This window comes from Oncorhynchus mykiss, chromosome 17, assembly GCF_057628025.1.
Source record: "Oncorhynchus mykiss isolate SJ-2025 chromosome 17, ASM5762802v1, whole genome shotgun sequence".
Lineage (NCBI taxonomy): Eukaryota > Metazoa > Chordata > Actinopteri > Salmoniformes > Salmonidae > Oncorhynchus > Oncorhynchus mykiss.
Window position 1 is genome coordinate 9,239,302 of NC_143038.1, and position 20,931 is coordinate 9,260,232.

At 40.5% G+C, this 20,931-nt stretch overlaps 2 protein-coding genes across 5 annotated transcripts; one reads left to right on the plus strand and one right to left on the minus strand.

Moving 5' to 3' along the window:
• Positions 1-1,400: 1,400 nt before the first annotated feature.
• ifngr1 (interferon gamma receptor 1) lies at positions 1,401-10,075 on the plus strand. Of its 3 annotated transcripts, XM_090204704.1 has the most exons (8): positions 1,622-1,870; positions 4,643-4,862; positions 5,515-5,858; positions 6,226-6,407; positions 7,438-7,589; positions 7,774-7,933; positions 8,142-8,284; positions 9,021-10,075. In XM_090204704.1, exons 5-8 carry the CDS (start codon positions 7,470-7,472, stop codon positions 9,441-9,443), a joined length of 846 nt encoding a protein of 281 aa, XP_090060830.1. In that variant the 5' UTR covers positions 1,622-1,870; positions 4,643-4,862; positions 5,515-5,858; positions 6,226-6,407; positions 7,438-7,469; the 3' UTR covers positions 9,444-10,075. The 3 variants fall into 3 exon arrangements, with proteins under 3 accessions (XP_036805453.2, XP_036805454.2, XP_090060830.1); XM_036949558.2 differs by lacking the exon at positions 5,515-5,858 and having other exon boundaries at positions 1,401-1,870; positions 4,643-4,760; XM_036949559.2 differs by lacking the exon at positions 5,515-5,858 and having other exon boundaries at positions 1,448-1,870.
• On the minus strand, positions 10,054-19,263 carry LOC110493589 (protein LTV1 homolog). Of its 2 annotated transcripts, none has more exons than XM_021567946.3 (11): positions 18,845-19,263; positions 18,277-18,408; positions 16,990-17,193; positions 16,298-16,388; positions 16,028-16,160; positions 15,583-15,793; positions 13,500-13,627; positions 13,208-13,350; positions 12,955-13,007; positions 12,515-12,715; positions 10,054-10,594 (listed from the first exon to the last, which is right to left on the minus strand). In XM_021567946.3, exons 1-11 carry the CDS (start codon positions 18,845-18,847, stop codon positions 10,481-10,483), a joined length of 1,413 nt encoding a protein of 470 aa, XP_021423621.3. In that variant the 5' UTR covers positions 18,848-19,263; the 3' UTR covers positions 10,054-10,480. The 2 variants fall into 2 exon arrangements, with proteins under 2 accessions (XP_021423621.3, XP_021423623.3); XM_021567948.3 differs by having other exon boundaries at positions 16,298-16,385; positions 18,845-19,242.
• Positions 19,264-20,931: the final 1,668 nt, after the last annotated feature.

A 20,931-nucleotide genomic window follows, 5' to 3' on the forward strand; every position in this document is an offset into this window, starting at 1 on the left:
AGCAATGGTTAAAGAGCTATGGAAATGTGAAAATTTTAATTTGTCACTATGTTGATGGTCCCTAACTGCTGTTGGTGGACTTAAGGAAAACTATTTTTTATTTTTTTATTTCACCTTTATTTAACCAGGTAGGCTAGTTGAGAACAAGTGCTCATTTACAACTGCGACCTGGCCAAGATAAAGCAAAGCAGTGAGACACAAACAACAACACAGAGTTACACATGGAATAAACAAACATACACAATAGAGAAAAGGTCTTTATACAGTGTGTGCAAATGAGGTAAGATAAGGGAGGTAAGGCAATAAATAGGCCATAGTGGTGAAATAATTACAATTTGGCAATTACACACTGGAGTGATAGATGTGCAGAGATGAATGTGCAAGTAGAGATACTGGGGTGCAAAGGAGCAACAAAATAAAAATAACAGTATGGGGATGAGGTAGTTGGATGGGCTATTTACGGATGGGCTATGTACAGGTGCAGTGATCTGTGAGCTGCTCTGACAGCTGGTGCTTAAAGTTAGTGAGGGAGATATGGGTCTCCAGCTTCAGTTATTTTTGCAATTCGTTCCAGTCATTGGCAGCAGAGAACTGGAAGGAAAGGCGGCTAAAGGAGGAATTGGCTTTGGGGGTGACCAGTGGAATATACCTGCTGGAGCGCGTGCTACGGGTGGTTGCTGCTATGATGACCAGTGAGCTGAGATAAGGCGGGGCTTTACCTAGCAGAGACTTATAGATGACCTGGAGCCAGTGGGGTTTGGTGACGAATATGAAGCGAGGGCCAGCCAACGAGAGCATACAGGTCGCAGTGGTGGGTAGTATATGGGGCTTTGGTGACAAAACAGATGGCACTGTGATAGACTGCATCCAACTTGCTAAATATCCCTGACAACCCTGAATATCCATTGAATATTAGAATATTCAACCAATATTATATTAACCCACTGTTCCCCGGTAGGCTGTCATTGTAAATAAGAATTTGTTCTTAACTGACTTGCCTAGTTAAATAAAAAAGATGGACCACATGCTACAGTGTCATCACTATAGCCTGTACAACAATCCTAGCAGTTTCAAAAGTTTTCCAAGGTGGGCATTTGATGTCACTTTCACAGGGGTGCAATGAACAACATTCATTGTGAATTGCTTGTGTCAATTATTTGTTGTTATGTTAAGTTTGACCACAAATCAGCAGTAGGAGGTGGCATTGATCAAGGTAGGCTGACATGTTTTTACCTGTACTTTGATGTCCTGCGACTGGAGAGAGATTGGGTTGAGGTCAAGCACCTGATTAGCCTCCAATCACCCCATTAAAAGGTGGAAAATATTACCAATCACTCCATTCATATGGTGAATATGGTATCCCACACGTGGCTAATCGGGTGCGCCAAGGTGTGACCTCCGCATGTTTCTTGTACTCAACTCAGATGGGACGGACATATAGTCCTTTTAGGATATATTTAGTTTAGTTAACTGCCTAAAAATTGCTAGGATTTCCCCCTAGAGTAGGCATATATTCTACAGAAGTCTTTATAATTAATTATTAGAATGAAATGAGGAAACGGAGGTGTGTCAATTCGAAGAAACGGTGAAGTAATACACCTCTGTGTCATTTCCTGCCGGAGAAACTGGATCCAGTTACTTCAACGACAGATACTAACTAGTCTGATAACACACTTTAGTTTTGCGGTTATGTCTTATAATTTAGGTTAAAGGTAGATCGCTGTTTGTTTTTTTTAATCTAAGAATAAGTACCTCATTGTTTTTTCGGTTCCTTAAATTTCGTGGATTTGTATTTGAAAACGCATGATGTTGGCTTTTTGTGATTCACTGACATTCCTGATGGTTTTGGTCACAGCGGTTTCCACACTGGGTAAGTTGGTTAACCTGGATGAATGGATGGATGAACTACATTGCTTTGATTGAAAAACAGTGTGGGTTATTATTCTGATTACAAATAGGAAGGGATGATTTGCGGTAATAGGCTTAGCTATGTAATAATACTGTAATAACAATTTTGTCTGTAGGTTATCTTTTAAAGTCATGGTGTTTTGCCCACTTGTAATAATTCGACACACTATGTACTAAATCAGCTCACATCATCTTTTGTCAGTATCCTAACCCCGAAATGTCCCCAAATGATGTTAGAAAAATACAAATGGGCAGTAATTCTGAGAAGTCTGCATGTGTTTGAACCTGCCCTTAGCATAAACCGACTCTACAGGCAACTCCCCATTATGTCTCATCCGCTCCTCAATTCTAACTATTAAAACCACAGGTTGATGAGTCTTGTATTGAATTCTAACATACAGTAAGGTAGGCAACAATTTGCTTAGGACATAGCTGTTAGATAAATGTACTTTGATCTTACATTAGCTTACCTAAACTATAATCTTACATTAGCTTACCTAAACTATAATGAAATGTTAACATCAGATTCCGTGGTATCATAATAAACCAAATCAAATTGTATTAGTCACATGCGCTGAATACAACAGAGCGGTTAAACAAAAATATGGATGAGAATAAGAGATACAAGTAACAAGTAATTAAAGAGAAGCAGTAAAATAACAATAGCGAGACTATATACAGGGGGGTACCGGTACAGAGTCATTGTGCGTGGGCACCGGTTAGTTGAGGTAGTATGTACATGTAGGTAGAGTTATTAAAGTGACTATGCGTAGATGATAGCAACAGAGAGTAGCAGCGGTGTAAATAGGGGGAGAAACGTTGTCAATAAAAGTGGTAATTCAATGTGCAGACCTTTCTGTTCTTTTCAAGTAGGCTCATAAAACAAACATTAGTACTTTACTGTGATAAGCATGAACAGGACAATGCTTTCTGAAATTGATTGTGGGTAAGGCAGTGTTGCAAAATGGGTTTAATAGTTTATGAGAAGGAATTTTGAATGAATGCAGCCGGGCAACAGCCCAACTCACCTGGACAAAGTAACACTCTTATTTGCTTCCTCATTGCTGCCAATATTTACCTGGCATTTTCAAGGAGGACAAAAGCAGTGTCTTATACATTACAATTGGCTCATTCATCCCCCTGTAACTATTCCCCAGGTCGTTGCTGTAAATGAGAACGTGTTCTCAGTCAACTTACCTGGTCAAATAATGGTCAAATAAATACAAATAAAAAAAGTTCATGGAGATCTCCGGTTGAGATGAGAGTTGTGACGTGTTGTTTGGTTGAACATATAGCTGTCTAACAGGAATTGCCCGGGGTGCTGACATGAGGAAGTTAGTGTTGCTCAATCACACTTTGATTAACAAATTGTTTCATTTGATTTAGTGTGTATCGAGGGGTTGGTTATTTAGCAACAAAACCGACGCTTGAACAACTATGGGGCAAAACAGACAGCGTTGGCTTAGATTGTTGACAACATAAACTATATTCATCCTTCAAATGTTTATTGAAAACAAACTAAATCATATCAAAGCGCTTTCGCCCCCATCGGTGGAAGTGCATCATTTTCATGATGCGATTGATTGGGGCAGAAATCTGTGTGTTGTTGTGATACTTGATAGCCAGATAGTTAGCAACAATTACAAGAAGCTGCCATATGGGGAACCTTAGAAAGGGATGGTAACTGCAGTCAACTGTGGTATTTTGGACCCAGTAGTTGCAGAATAATTGCAGTGTACTGCAGTTGCACTGGAAAATTACTGCAGTAAAAAAAAAAAAGGTTATTTTGGAAGTAGTGTTTGCATCATACTGCATTTATACTGCACTCTAACTGCAATTATTAACTGGGTGGTTCGAGCCCTGAATGCTGTTTGGCTGAGCCCTAAATGCTGATTGGCTGACAGCCATGGTATATCAGAACGCATACCACAGGTAGTACAAAACATGTATTTTTACTGCTTTAATTACATTGGTAACCAGTTTATAATAGCAATAAGACACCTTGGGAGTTTGTGACGTATGGCCAATATACCACGGCTAAGGGCTGTGTTCAGGAACTCTACGTTGCGTCGTGCATAAGAACAGCCCTTAGGCGTGGTATATTGACCATATACCACACCTCCTCAAGCCATATTGCTTAATTATACCACAGTGTACTGCAGTTATAGTTATAGTACACTCTGACTGCAATTTATTTTCATAAGGGATGTTTTGAGGTGTTTTGACTGTCATGTCTATGCTAAAATGTGCTAGCTCGTTAACCATCAACTGTAAAGATGTATTTGAGAGACACGTGCTCATTGTGAAAATGTATTTATATTTTCAATAAGAAAAATAATGATTTGTTCTGTAGTCTAGATGACACCATTGGGGGATTGTCTTATTAAGCTTATCCATGGGGGTGGTTACGGAGGAAACAGGTTGCATCATCTCAGGGGCATCAACAAGCACATACTGCATACACTCAATCTTCAAAGTTTAGATCACATTTGAAATTATACCTATGATTGAATACATAACTTTACCAAGACAGGTGGAACTGTTTCGCCTTTGCTCCAAAGCTGTTGCCATGAACAGCCAGTCAAGTCAATGTACTCTGGTGAAGGTTCCCTGGGTACTAACCCTCATGAGCAAAGCCTCAAGATGTTAACACTGAGACTACCTGCATGGCGGGTTCTTCACCTTGCCTGCATAAGCCTACTAACTAAATGTAATGTCTTCTTTTCCTGGACAGTTCCACCTCCAGAAAATGTGACAGTGAGCTGCAACAACTTTCATACAACTGTTTATTGGAACTACAGTGAACTGCTTCGTCAACCTCTCTTCAAATTGAAAATAAATAGTGATCTCAAGTGAGCTCTGCTGGTATTCTAATGAGTAGTAGCTACTACAGGCTACTGCTGACTTGGTTTTGGATGACTTCATAATGGCTTACATATGACATATACACCATGGTAGGAGAATGGTGGGAGGAACTATAGGAAGATGGGAACATTGTAATGGCTTGAATGGAATGGTACAAAAACACACATAAAGAACATGTTTGACTCCGTTCCAGAACTCCATTCCAGCTATTACGATGAGCCCGTCCTCCTATAGCTCCTCCCAATAAGTTCCTCTGATATACACTATGAAAGAAGAATGAGGGACAGTGTCCCAGACACAGATTAAACCTAGTCATGAACTAAGAAGCATGTTACAATGGAGATTCAAATATATTTTAGTCCAGGACTAGGCTTAGTCTGTGTCTGGGAAACCGGCCCTAAATGTTTATTCATGTTTGTAAAATCATGCTTTAATTGTTGATGAAATATGAGTTTGTCTAACTATACTGAACAAAAATATAAACACAACCTGTAAATTGTTGGTCCCATGTTTCATCCCAGAAATGTTCAATACACACTAAAGAAATCTTATTTCTCTCAAATTTTGTGCACAAATTTGTTAACGTTGCTGTTAGTGAGCATATCTCCTGACAGTTGTATCATATAAAGAAACAGATTAAACAGGATGATCATTACACAGGTGCACCTTGTGCTGTGGACAATAAAAGTCCACTCTAGAATGTGTAGTTTTGTCACACAACACAATCACCTCATGTTTCAGCATGATAATGCACGGGCCCCATGTCACAAGGATCTGTACACAATTCCTGGAAGCTGAAAATGTGCCAGTTCTTCCATGGCATGCATACTCACCAGACATGTCACCCATTGAGCATTTTTTTTGGGTGCTCTGGATCGACGTGTATGACAGCATGTTCCAGTTCCTGCCAATATCCAGCAACTCCGCACATCCATTGAAGAGGAGTGGGACAACATTCAACAGGCCACAATAAACAGCCTGATCAATTCTGTACAAAGGAGATGTGACGAGCTACATGAAGCAAATGGTGGTCACACCAGATACTGACTGGTTTTCTGATCCACGCCCCTATTTTTTTTTTAAAGGTATCTGTGACCATATCTCTATTCCCAGTCATGTGACATCTATAGATTAGAGCCTAAATAATGTACTTTATGAACTGTAACTCAGTCAATTCCAGTGATTTCCTTATATGAACTGTGACGCAGTAAAATCTTTGAAATTGTTGCATGTTACGTTCATATTTTTGTTCAGTGTATGTAATTTGATTGAAAAGAATTGCATCAGATACCTTAACCACAGGGATTAGCCTGTTACTTGAAACGATATCCTAACAGAGGTATCTGCTTATTCAACTATGACACATGATCTATTAACAGTTTCTAACTCTGTTTGTTGGTTGAGTGCCGTCTTTCTGTTAAATGTATCTAATGCTCACTGTTTTTTTTGTAGCCTTAGTTTCCCGCTGGTTTCGACTAAACAGCATCATTATGACCTCGCCCACTTCATATGGAATGCTAAAGAATTGGATCGCTACTTTGTGAATATAACGGCCAGTGATGAAACGGGGGAATCGGCATCTCTGGAGTCCTCGATATTCACATTTAGTAGAGACCTTACAGCTGACATCAAGTGTAAGTACAATGTTTTCAAAAGTGGGTTTTCAAAGTGAGCATTGAAAACATACCAATATTTTTCCTCCTTGTAAGAAATTAGATTTTTTTTGTGACATAAAAAATGACATCCAGCCAAGCAACAGAGAGGTACAGTATCAGTCAAAAGTTTTGACACACCTACTCCTTCAAGAGTGTGCAAACTGTCATCAAGGCAAAGGGTGGCTACTTTGAAGAATCTCAAATATAAAATATATTTTGATTTGTTTAACACTTTTTTGGTGTTATTTCATGGTTTTGATGTCTTCGCTATTATTCTACAATGTAGAAAATTGTACAAATAAAGAAAAACTCTTTCATGAGTAGGCGTGTCCAAACTTTTGACTGGTACTGTGTAAATATGACAAAATCGAAGTACTGTAGTCCTCCTCCAGGTCAGTATATTGAGGTAGTCCTCCTCCAGGTCAGTATTCGAGGTAGTCCTCCCCCAGGTCAGTATATTGAGGTAGTCCTCCTCCAGGTCAGTATATCGAGGTAGTCCTCCTCCAGGTCAGTATTCGAGGTAGTCCTCCCCCAGGTCAGTATATCGAGGTAGTCCTCCCCCAGGTCAGTATATCGAGGTAGTCCTCCTCCAGGTCAGTATATCGAGGTAGTCCTCCTCCAGGTCAGTATATTGAGGTAGTCCTCCTCCAGGTCAGTATATTGAGGTAGTCCTCCTCCAGGTCAGTATATTGAGGTAGTCCTCCTCCAGGTCAGTATATTGAGGTAGTCCTCCTCCAGGTCAGTATATTGAGGTAGTCCTCCTCCAGGTCAGTATATTGAGGTAGTCCTCCTCCAGGTCAGTATATTGAGGTAGTCCTCCTCCAGGTCAGTATATTGAGGTAGACCTCCTCCAGGTCAGTATATTGAGGTAGTCCTCCTCCAGGTCAGTATGTTGAGGTAGTCCTCCTCCAGGTCAGTATATTGAGGTAGTCCTCCTCCAGGTCAGTATATTCATTACTGAAGTATTTTTCTCTAACTCTACTCTAATACCCTTTTAATTTTATCTCAGGCAAGTTGGATTTCCCTGCTGTAAAAGTGTCAATGAAGGATATGGAGGTCACAGTTAGCTTCGACAACCCTTACCACCTGTACACAGAACTGAAAGAGTCTTGCATACGTGAAGATAATAAACACTTCCTTTACCATGTAACCTATGAAAATGTAAGTATGATAAAAAAAATCCCTTCATTGGTTACAATCTACAGTATACATACAGAGGGTACACACTGGTCATATCCATCTAATTACTTTGCTCGGTGCATAAGTAATGATGACTAATGGATACTTAACGATGGTGTTGGCATTAGCTGATTTACTGGTTGCGTATTCTTTCTTCTGTCTGCAGACTGAAAGCTCTTTTAAGTGTCAGATAAAAGACAAAGTCTGTTGCCATCACTTCACGGTCTGGGAGAACAAGGAGCAGTACTGTGTGAGCCTGGAGGAGAATGCAATGAGCCACAAAGTGATGTTCAGCAGAATAGGACCCATCTGTGGCGATGAAGACAGTAAGTACACTACCGTGGTTGACATGACATTTGTTTGTTATGTCTGGTCCAAGTAGGTGCTATTTAATTCTAGCGTTTTGTTTGTATGAATTATTGCAGTTTTGATGAATTATTATAGTCAAAATGAATAATGGCTATGGAAAGTTCTCACAATGACATGGTGTGCTAGTTAAGTGATTCAGTGACTGATATGTTTATCTATCTGCAGAAACAATTTCACTGAAATCATCTTTGCTCATGCTTTTGCCATTGATCACCATTGGCATTGTGGCCTTTGTAGTCTTTGTGACAATAAGGCTCTGCAAGAGAAGCATGAGGAAAAGAAACTTGTCCAATTTCCCAAAGACTTTGGTAAGCACATAATGTGTATGGTGGGTAACATGCAATGTATGCATTATGTAGAATGTGTCAAATATAGTGTATATTATGTATACAGCAGTACTGTGTGTCGTGTACTATTTTCCCCTCTGGGACAAGATCATCCTATCCGATGCTTTTGCTTGTTGCTAGAACAGTATACAGTGCCTTGCGAAAGTATTCGGCCCCCTTGAACTTTGCGACCTTTTGCCACATTTCAGGCTTCAAACATAAAGATATAAAACTGTATTTTTTTGTGAAGAATCAACAACAAGTGGGAAACAATCATGAAGTGGAACGACATTTATTGGATATTTCAAACTTTTTTAACAAATCAAAAACTGAAAAATTGGGCGTGCAAAATTATTCAGCCCCTTTACTTTCAGTGCAGCAAACTCTCTCCAGAAGTTCAGTGAGGATCTCTGAATGATCCAATGTTGACCTAAATGACACAATCCACCTGTGTGTAATCAAGTCTCCGTATAAATGCACCTGCACTGTGATAGTGGAAACTTCATGATTGTGTCCCACTTGTTGATTCTTTACAAAAAAATACAGTTTTATATCTTTATGTTTGAAGCCTGAAATGTGGCAAAAGGTCGCAAAGTTCAAGGGGGCCGAATACTTTCGCAAGGCACTGTATGTTATCGGTTTCTTTTCTGGTCCAAAACAGTAACCATACACCCCGAGCTGACTAATCTCAATTTGGCTTTGTATTATTGTTTCACAGGCTTCAATCCTATCAAACCCACATGACAAGAATATAATGCAACTGCAATGCGAGATCATAGCGCACATCAGTGGCATAGAACCAGCTACCACCACATCCCAGAGCATGTTGGAAACTTCCAAAGAGGAGGAGGAACCGACCACTAGCGTTGGATTTTCATCTTACCTTCAATGCCCCATTAGTTCTGGGCAGGTGGGAGAGGGCTTATTTGACAGAAGAAGCCAATTACGGTCTGAGCTTCTGAAGGTGACACAGCCATGCTCTGTGCTGCTGTGTGGAGATGACTCAGAGGAATCAGACTCAAGGACATTGGAGGTGGAGGACATGGATTCCCCAGCCTCTGTCTATGACAGACAACACATTCCTCTACTGGAGGTGGAGATGAGTGCAGGAGATATAGTGGTGCGCTATGGCTCCACCTGAGCACCTCTGAACTCAAGCCTCTGTAAATCACACCTTTCACTGTATAGATGAAAGACAATGACTTCACAGAACTGGTTTACCTAGGTACACTGATACACTGTCGTGCCTCACTGATTTTCAATCACGTCTTCAGTGGTGTAGCTCTTCATTCAAAGACTCAATCATGGACACGCTTACTGACAGTTGTGGCTGCTTAGTGTGATGTATTGTCTTAACCTTCTTGCCCTTTGTGCTGTTGTCTGTGCCCAATAATGTTTGTGCCATGTTTTGCTGCTGCCATGTTGCTACCATGCTGTGTTTTCATGTGTTGCTGCCATGCTATGTTGTCATCTTAGGTCTATATAGTGTTGGGGTTTCTCTCATCGTGACTTTTGTCTTATAATTTTAGATAACGATTAACACTTTGTATATTGTTATTTTCTGTTGTTGTATTTCTTTTTTTATGGTCCCTGTGAGATTTTTGGAAATCTATCGCCAGTCCAAATCTGTGGGCTGAACTAATCAGCAGTAAACTTTACTCAGGCTGTAAAACACGTTTGGCTTGTTGGGCATTGAAATATAATTGAATAACCAAATGAATGACACACTACTCCAAATCAAACACTCAGTATTTACTAAAGATATCCACTGACTTTTATTTTCTGTAATTCTTCTCGACAAAAACCCCCCAGGAAGAATCTTTAGCTTTATTGTATAAGGTAGAATGGTTTGTGAACTGCACTCTGATGATTGACATGCTACCTTCAGAACAGTTGATCTATAAAAAAAAACAACATCTGAATTACCCTGGTCCTAGATCTGTTTGTGCAGTCTTGCAGACTCTTACTGTGACGACCATAGGGGTTGGGGAGAGCACAAACAGATCTGGGACCAGGCTACATCAATCTCTGAACACTTCGCAAAGAATGTCACACGGCCCATAGTCCTCTTGTGTTGGAGTCCTCTGCAAAATGGCAGTTGCAGGGTTGTTATTCATCAGTAAACCAGTTAAGAGGATGAGCACAAAGTCAGTCCCAATTCATCTTCCATTTGGGCAGCTAAGACAGCTTTAGACCCTGGACGTTGGAACGCAGGTTCAACATTTGTTTCTCTTGATAGACCTTTTCCTGTTTGAACGCCTCTTTGTTGGCCTTCTTTTCTGTTCTTCGCTCCTGTAGAAACATTCAAGCAATATGGTGTCAATGGTGAAGGACAAAAAGCTTTCTACAAGATATCTAAATACTTGAACCGTATTCATAGATGACACTTAGATTTTTTTTTTTATAGAATGTAATATATATATACACAGTGGGGCAATAAAGTATTTAGTCAGCCACCAATTGTGCAAGTTCTCCCACTTAAAAAGATGAGAGAGGCCTGTACTTTTCATCATAGGTACACTTCAACTATGACAGACAAGATGAGAAAAAAAATCCAGAAAATCACACTGGAGGATTTTTTATGAATTTATTTGCAAATTATGGTGGAAAATAAGTATTTGGTCACCTACAAACAAGCAAGATTTCTGGCTCTCACAGACCTGTAACTTCTTTAAGAGGCGCCTCTGTCCTCCACTCGTAACCTGTATTAATGGCACCTGTTTGAACTTGTTATCAGTATAAAAGACACCTGTCCACAACTTCAAACAGTCACACTCCAAACTCCACTATGGCCAAGACCAAAGAGCTGTCAAAGGACACCAGAACCAAAGTGTAGAACTGCACCAGGCTGGGAAGACTGAATCTGCAATAGGTAAGCAGCTTGGTTTGAAGAAATCAACTGTGGGAGCAATTATTAGGAAATGGAAGACATACAAGACCGCTGATAATCTCCCTCGATCTGGGGTTCCACGCAAGATCTCACCCCTTGGGGTCAAAATGATCACAAGAACGGTGAGCAAAAATCCCAGAACCACACGGGGGGGAACTAGTGAATGACCTGCAGAGAGCTGGGACCAAAGTAACAAAGCCTACCATCAGTAACACACTACGCCGCCAGGGACTCAAATCCTGCAGTGCCAGACGTGTCCCCCTGCTTAAGCCAGTACATGTCCAGGCCCGTCTGAAGTTTGCTAGAAAGCATTTGGATGAACCAGAAGAAGATTGGGAGAATGTCATATGGTCAGATGAAACCAAAATATAACTTTTTGGTAAAAACTCAACTCGTCGTGTTTGGAGGACAAAGAATGCTGAGTTGCATCCAAAGAACACCATACCTACTGTGAAGCATGGGGGTGGAAACATCATGCTTTGGGGCTGTTTTTCTGCAAAGGGACCAGGACGACTGATCCGTGTAAAGGAAAGAATGAATGGGGCCATGTATCGTGAGATTTTGAGTGAAAACCTCCTTCCATCAGCAAGGGCATTGAAGATGAAACGTGGCTGGGTCTTTCAGCATGACAATGATCCCAAACACACCGCCCGGGCAACGAAGGAGTGGCTTCGTAAGAAGCATTTCAAGGTCCTGGAGTGGCCTAGCCAGTCTCCAGATCTCAACCCCATAGAAAATCTTTGGAGGGAGTTGAAAGTCCGTGTTGCCCAGCAACAGCCCCAAAACATCACTGATCTAGAGGAGATCTGCATGGAGGAATGGGCCAAAATACCAGCAACAGTGTGTGAAAACCTTGTGAAGACTTACAGAAAACGTTTGACCTCTGTCATTGCCAACAAAGGGTATATAACAAAGTATTGAGATAAACTTTTGTTATTGACCAAATACTTATTTTCCACCATAATTTGCAAATAAATTCATTAAAAATCCTACAATGTGATTTTCTGGATTTTTTTTTCTCATTTTGTCTGTCATAGTTGAAGTGTACCTATGATGAAAATTACAGGCCTCTCATCTTTTTTAAGTGGGAGAACTTGCACAATTGGTGGCTGACTAAATACTTTTTTGCCCCAATGTATATGTATATATATATAGAGAGAGAGAGAGCGATATAGTGATATTTAAATGGAGCACACTATGACCATTATTCCAGGAGCTTTTTCAACAATTTTGTTTCCCACCCAATAATAAATTAATTCTCCACATGAACACCCAGTAGGGAGGGCCAGACAGAACTATTAGTCGTGAGTATAGTAACCCACCTTGCGCTCCTCTTTGATGGCCCGTTTCCTGGCTTTCCGCTCCTCCTTGCTCTCCTCGCGAGGCCGGTGCTGTGTGGCGACGCGGGGCAGGTCTGAGTCGTTGATACGCTCCATGCGCTCAGCCTGCTTGGCTGTCAGGCCCCTCCCGGGAAGGACGTCCAGAGGAATGCCTGTCCTGGTGGATACTCGGATGGGCTTGGCCTGATTAGAGAACACAGAAATACACCACTATCGGTCTGTACTGTGTAGCATCTCATATCAACAGCAACAATGGCCCTGAGCTGATGCCTTGAATTCACAACTAGTAGCTAATGCTAGGTAGGAAGATGAGCTAAAAGCCTCTTAAAATGTTGAACGTTAGACATGCATCTTAATACATGACAATGTATTTCTTTCTGTTATCTTCGCTCAAACAACCGACAGAGGAAAACATTTTTTACCTTTGGTGGATCTTTGATGATTTTTGGATGGTTATACAAATTCGAATAGGTACCTTGGATAGTAAAGAAAAACAAAGGATTTCAAATATTCATAAAAAAAGAAAATGTAGTAATTATGGTAATAAACATCTAGCCAATTCGTATGTCATCAGAACAGAATTATGTCATCAGGCATGTACTATAATGGTAATCTTAAAGTGTTAGTTACTGAACAGACAGAGGTAATAGCAACACGGTTAGTAGACTCACTTACTGATAATGGTTTCACAGTCCCACTTCTCTGCTGGTGCCGTCAGGACAATGGTCTCCATCTCCTGTTCCTCTTCGTCCTCATCTTCCTCCTCCTCCCTCACCACTGGCAGCTCTTTAGGACCCAGGGCGTCAGGCCTCTGGTAGCTGAAAGAATACAGTTGATTCAATTACTGTCATTATCTATAGTTAAACACACATACAAAGACTTATAATCCATTGTGTCCAATGAGGACATCCACTTCGGTCTTTATCTAAGAGTATTGCTATGGCTATAGAGTTACACACACACTCACTCTAACTCCTTCTGTTTGAAGTAGTCTTTGATGACCTCCTCCAGGCGAGCACTGTCTGGCTCGATATGCCCTTCCAGCTCAGCGTTGTCCAGGGCCCCAATCTCATCCTCGTCAAACTGCTCGAAAAACTATGGGAGACAGAAACAAGTTTGGAAAACGATACAATGATATTAATTGAAATAATTGTTTGAATTAAATGAATATCATTAGTTGAAATCAGCACCTGAGTGTACGGCTGCTGCGGGTGACAGTATTACCGCCACACCGGTGGTCACGAGTCATGAAGCCAGTCAAATTCCACATGACTGTTTAGTCACGGTAATTAGGCTTCTCCAAGCTGATGCTGCTGGTCATTAGTAGCCTACCAAACTGCCTGGTACTCAGCGCTCAATTTTCCCTCTAATCACTCTGACATCAATGCAAATGTATTCGAAAATGTAATCAAAACACTTCATGAGAGCCCATGAGCTCATGTTGCGCAACATTTCTATAGGCTATGCAATTGGGGGAGAAAACAGAGTGATGGCCTCTATTAAAAAGAGGATCCCATCAGTTTTCTTTAAGGCTAGGCCTACTACATTTATTTCTCAACATTCCTAATATTAAGCACATTGCTTCTCTTTACGACAGGAGTATAGCCTACCTGGCTGGCATGAAATAAACCATGGGGAAAAGTGTCCCCCATTCGCTATTTAAGTGCATAGATGTCATGTATTTTTCCCGCTGCCCGTGTTGACACATGATAATGGTCAAATCTAAATACAAATTCACACATATGTTATTTAGCATATGTAAAGACAAGATTAAATTAAGAATAGTGTGATGGGTGACAATATTAGCCTATCACTTGTGAATCTTTTTTTGTGTGACTTGTTCGAATCATAGTCACACAACTCATGTAGCCTAGCCCATCGGCCTATATGTTGTAATAAGGTTTGTATCGCAACTAAAGTGGCCAAATAACTTCTTAAAATTAAGCACATTAATCTGCTTTACAAGGGGTGTAGAGCCTAACTGGCATACATAAGCAAACATAAGTTTGGGAAAGGTAATTTACACCATACAAATGCACCTTAATAATAAAAGCACTACATACATAATCCTATTTGCGGTCACTTTTGATGGTGTTTTTCCCTAATGGAACATTTGCGCTTATAATGTGAAGATATAGCTGAATAGTTTATCAACATTTTAAGCTAAATGTTCTGATCTGTTGCTTCACATTGCATTAAAAAGTTTTTGTTGATGCTAGTGGTTGTATTAATTTGGGATCCATTGCATCCCACAACTGTCCCTGACTATGTTTGGAATATTTATTTCTCGCACAAAATAGATAGACTTTTGTACAATGGGGGATAGTAGATAGACATAGGCTAGTGCTTTTGCTGTTCTTTAGTTCTACTCATCTTTTTGGCTGACAAAAAGTAAATGTGGACACCTCTTCCAATATCTTATACACCTTGGAATTGGATAAGGACGTGTGCAGTTGCGCCTGTCTTAACTTGTAGCCTGTGAACAAGACCCGGTCACGTGACGGAGAGCCGTGTGAGTGAGAGACGCTACGGATTGCGCAGCGCACTCAGGGAGAAGGGCACAACGCAGCACTCCGGGCCGCAAAAGGCATGGATTTTTTTAGGGTGCATTACGGCCACAACGGGGATGCCGCTGTGAAATCCGAGGCATTATCAAGTGCTTGTCGAATTGTCAATGAGAGGCTATTGGAGTGTGTACAGGTTGCGGGAAAAAAAACAAAGCAGAGCTCATGCATTTTCAAGAAACTTATTTAAAATCATCATTAGTAGTCTCATCATGCAATGTATTAAAAATCAAAACATAAAACCCAAATGTGTATTAGACTTCTTAAAATGTGGAAGCCAGGAGAGGCTAAATGTGTTTATGTCAATTACCGTGAGACCAACAGTTATTTGCTTGACAATCAACAACTGACTTAATTGTGACCTCCACAGCCCTACCAGAGTGTTTATGCTGTTAGAACAGCCAGTCACTCACAGTTTATCTTTACCAAAGGTCACAAAATGCAACCCAGGTCCAAACCCAAAAAGGATGTCCAGGGCTCACTGACCTTCTCAAAGCGGTCGTCCAGCAGCGTGAGCTGTTCGTTCCTCCTCATGACTGACGAGGTCATGGAGTATTCTGTGAAGCGAGTTTTTGTCTCCTCGTCCATGAACATGAACTCCCTGGGGCGCCCCTCGCCATCCTCATCACCAGAGGCAACGTCCCCCTCAGAGTCGCTCTCTTCTTCCTCTGTATCCTCCCACTCTTCATCATCGTCACTGCAATGAGCGAGACAGAGAGAGGTTTCCAACAGCACAAAGAGACTTGGGAGAGCACAGCCTTATTGGGACACGACTTCAATTAGCAGATGTTAACCAGCTCTCAGTAAGAAACTGAAACCACAAAAAGCAATCCTCTTTCTCAACAATTGTAACTTGATTGGTATAGCTCAAATTAATGGGACTAAGGGTTGGTAAAAACAAATTAAACTGATATAAACTATATATTCTTACCCCACGCCAACAGTTCCATTGACATCGTTGGCCTTCAAAATGAAATCGTCATCCAGCATGTTGTCTGGGTCGTCAAAGTCAAAGTCCTCATCGAGAGCAGCTACGATGTCTGGGTCCATGTCCAGCCTGGGTCCTTTGAGACAAAACATGAGGGTACAAGAGTTAACTTGAATAATTCACTGATTTAGAATAATGACCTGGCCATAAAACAAATAACCCAAAATGGCATCTTTCTGGAGTTTGGTTTTGTTACTGGCAGAGGCCTCTTACCTGAGATGGGGGCAGCTTTGTTCAACATTCCCACCTCCTCCTCAAACTCTGACGCAAACACAGAGGAGGGCAAGTTGAAGGAGACGGTCTGCTGAAGTTAAAAAAAAGAATGTTTAATACTTTCATTTATCACAATTACCTAAAATAAAACTGCCTACCCTACGCACTGTGGCTATAAAATGCAAAGTGGTTATTCATAGAAATGTAGTCATGATAGCTAATGTTGCCCCCACACCCCATCCTACAGTCACTCCTACCACAACCTATACAATATTATTTTTGTTTTTAATTTAACCTTTATTTAACTAGGCAAGTCAGTTAAGAACAAATTCTTATTTACAATGACAGCGGGTTAATTGCCTTGTTCAAGGGCAGAACAACAGATTTTTACCTTGTCAACTCTGGGATTTGATCCAGCAAACTTTATGTTAATGGCCCAATGCTCTAACCACAAGGCTACCTGCCACCCCATCGTGAAAGCCACTGTCATGTGTTGACATGTCACAACTGGGGAAATTTGATCTCCCAAATTCCAGCGTTTAAAAACTAATACAGCTATCTACAGTGTTAACAAAGGACCAGATCATTTCGCCTTGTATTTACACCATAAGCAGTTTGGTCCAATATATAGCCCAAACATTTTCACAACCGTTCCACTCAGCAACAACCACTGGACCTCCTGTTAAACTTACAGGAGTAACCTTTTCCTCCTCCTCATCTTCGTCATCATCATCCCCATCCTGGAGGTCATGGGTACGTTTGCCTCTCTGTGATTTGCTAGATGAAGCCCACTCTACGGGCCGAGCCGTTTCTCTCAGGTGCTGCAGATAGTTGTAGTCATCGTCGAAAAACACCCCAAACTCCCTCTGCTCCTCTTGCCGCTTCTCCACCTCCACCTGAACACAGACAGTGGTTACAGACTGACACAAAACATACAATTGTGCACATAAAGCAGGATTATATACACCAAATATCTTGGTTGTCCTTGGCCAATGAATATCTTCAACAAATATGTTTTTGACTTGAAGATGAACTCTTCTACTAGGATAAGTAGCCTAAATATTGTAACCAATGGATGTCTTTAGATGAAAATTGTGACCATTTCTTCCATTGCAACACTAAATACCTTAGTAAAGTCTGGTACATGTACTAACACAGTGGTTCCCAATAAGGGGTACTAGAACCCCTGGGGGTACTTGGTCTATCCACAGGGGGTACTTGACAAGACTCTCAATCAAATGTATTTATAAAGCCTGTCCTACATCAGCAGATGTCAAAGTGCTATACAGAAACCCAGCCTAAAATCCCAAACAGCAAGCAATGCAGATGTTGAAGCACGATACTCTAGACTCATGAGACCATAGGTCCTACTGGTAAAATGCACACGAGTGGGTACTTCAGCGGTACTCAGGGCAGAGCAAAATTCAGTTGATGGTACAGTGAGTATGTTTTCTATGCAGTACTCATGTAAACACCTTACTCTGTTTATCTTAATCGACATAAGGTCATAATCAATGTAAACATACGCCAATTAAAACACTTGCTTTTCTGAGCAATCTTTCAAATTATTTGAGCATGTAAACACCTTAATCGGCGTTCCTGCGGTGTATTTGATCTGCGCTGGCGAGCCTCCTTTAACACGAATGAAGTGAGTATGGTGAACATATGCGTCTTACAAGTAGTTTTCACATACAAACTTTACATGTTCGAACTCAGAATTAAATATGCTTCCCGAAAATAACATGTTCACTGTGGTAGAACGTTTATTTTGAGTCGCGATTTTCTTCATTTATCAGAGGGCCAACAGGTAGCCTTTTCAGACGTGTCCATGTAAACGGATTAGGGGAATTGTTCTTCTTGGGAAACATGTATACGTTTTAATCAAATTTATATTAATCTGACTATCCACAATCTTATTATTTTGTGCGTGTAACCATACTCAGTAACCGGAAAAGCTTGGGAACCACTGTACACGTTACCTTTTGTGCGGGTAGGAGGACATGCTGCGGTGCTTTCTCGTCAGCAGCGAGGGGGTCCCTCTGACTTCTGTGGACCAGGTGGAAGGTCACCGCTTTCTTCTTGTCAATAAATGCCTTCTTCCTTTTATTAGGCTAGAAAAGAAAGGCATGTAGATAATGTAACTTGTTACATAGTCTTAGGGTCAACTGTATCAGGCTCAGATGCAGCAATATGTCAGTGACCTGTGTTGGGTGGTCACTGTTCATCACAAGCCCTTTGTACATGAGGGTTAGGCAGTACACAAATAACTGTTTTGGAATGTAAATTGTTGTTGATGGAATAGCTAGTTAGCTAACAACAAACACCAACACACAAGCTAGTTGGTTGGCTATTGCTAAAGCTATCAATCTCACCCATATTTGAAAGAACAGATATTAGCTAACACATTTGGTTTAATAGTCATTGACAATCACAACAGTTGGTATTATGTGTGTAACGTTAACGTTAGCTACTTATCCGTCGACATATATATATAGCATGCTAAGCTAGCAAAGCTAAAACAACATTGGCAGCTGAAAGTTTGCTTACCATAGTTCAATTGGACCGCTGTGAACACACTTCAAAATTGTTTTTACAAAAACGTTTGTTACAGTTTATCTCGCGCTAAAAGTGTAATTTACGGGGATTTAAATATAAAAAAATTGTCAATGTTGTTTATCCACGCCGACTCCTTCTTCACACGCTGCTTCTACCATTTTTGGAACAAACCATTTCACAGGACTAAAGGGGTGCAGTTTGTTCACTTCATACACTACATCAGATTGCTATACATTCTTGAATTTGTATTAATATATTATGTTGCCAAAGTATGTATTCTCTGTATGAAATAATTGTTAATTGAAAACCAAGCAACTGGAATGTAAGTAGCCTGGCGGGTAGGAAGGAGCGTTGGGCCAGTAACCGAAAGGTTGCTGGATCGAATCCCCGAGCTGACAAGGTAAAAATGTGTCGTTCTGCGCAAGGCAATTATTTTGTATAAAAATATTATTATTATTCACAAATCAATACAGAAAGTACATGGGGAACACAAGTATATATAAATAATATACAAAGGACAATTGGGCTAGGGGGTACAATATCACATTACACAAGGACCTACATTTATAATTCTAACAGCGTTTTTGTTAGAGTATTTAATTGTCTTAAAATATAGTTACATTTCTTTTTGTAAGGTAAGAAAATGTTTTGTTTAGAAATGTACATTTGTGAATATGAAATGTGGCCAAAAGAATGAAATTAATTACATAAAATTGTTTCAACTTATTTCTATCGTAGGTAAAGAATCCAAGCAGTACATCTCTCAACAATAGTGTCAAATCTTCATAAATGCGTTCAATTATAAATATACTGATGTCTTGCCACAGTTTCCTTACATGAATACAATGCCAAATGCAACACGGTTTCTGGGTGGTCATTACAAAAGGCACAATTTGAGTTTCTTAAACTTGTTCATATAGTGGTTGGCAGGATAATATTTATTAATAATTTTAAAGGAAACTTCCTTAATTTAGTTAACAAGTAGGTATGCGTGTGGCAACATCCAAACTTTTTCCCCGACAGATATTATCAATAAAACCGTTCCAATAAGGCGGTTGGTTACCTTTTGTGCGGGTAGGGGGACATGCTATCCATAAGGTATGGATAGATACAACATACTGCTGAAACAAGGTTCAAATCGCTCTGTTGTTGAATGGACCAAATTACAAACAAATCTTTCCTACAGATGAGTCAACAGGATTAATGGAAGGTAGGTTCTGAGGGTCAGGTATTGATTGACACGTTCCTGAATAATAAAGCAACATCCTGGGGCGCCGATGACGTGGATGTTGATTAAAGCTAAATGCGGAAAACACATTTCAGTGGAATGCATTCAGTTGTTCAACTGGCTAGGTATCCCCTTTCCCTAATACATGTGTTCCCCATCTTCCGTTGGTATAGCCCAGACGACCAAACTAATCGTTAATGAACAACAGGAATCGATGCAAGCCAGTTAAGAACAACTTATTTACATTGACGGCCTACACCTGCGAAACACTGACGAAGCTGGGCCAATTGTACGCCGCCCTATGGGACTCTCAATCACCCCCGGTTGTGATACAGCCCGTTTTATTTATTGGCACAAAATATACAAAGATTTTGTAACGTGAGATGAGCAATAGCCAATGAGAGCTCGCCAAAGAATCCAGTGAGATGATTTTATTTCGCTTCACCCATAACGTGTAGACTCTAGAGAAGGAGCGATGACTACTGCTAGTATACGTTTGTACTTGCCTTTAATCAAAGCCACATTGTGAAATCGCTACATCTCTGACGTTCACAAGCAATGTTATTCAATTCTAAATGTTGGCTAGATATTTCAACTCTGGCAAGCCTGAAAGTCTGACTGAAAATATTTGAGGCTGCTTTGTGCCACAGCTCCTTCTAGCTACATGAAATCACATTGTTTTCTCGAGACAGCGTGGTATCGACAATCCTCAACACCAAGTGAAGAATCTTGCAGCGTGTGATAGAGCCCAAAATCAATATCTTCATTGGAGATCCACCAAAATATTTGGTTATTTAAGTAGGGCAATTTGTTTAATTCCCTCTTACACATGCTGAGATACAGTATTCTA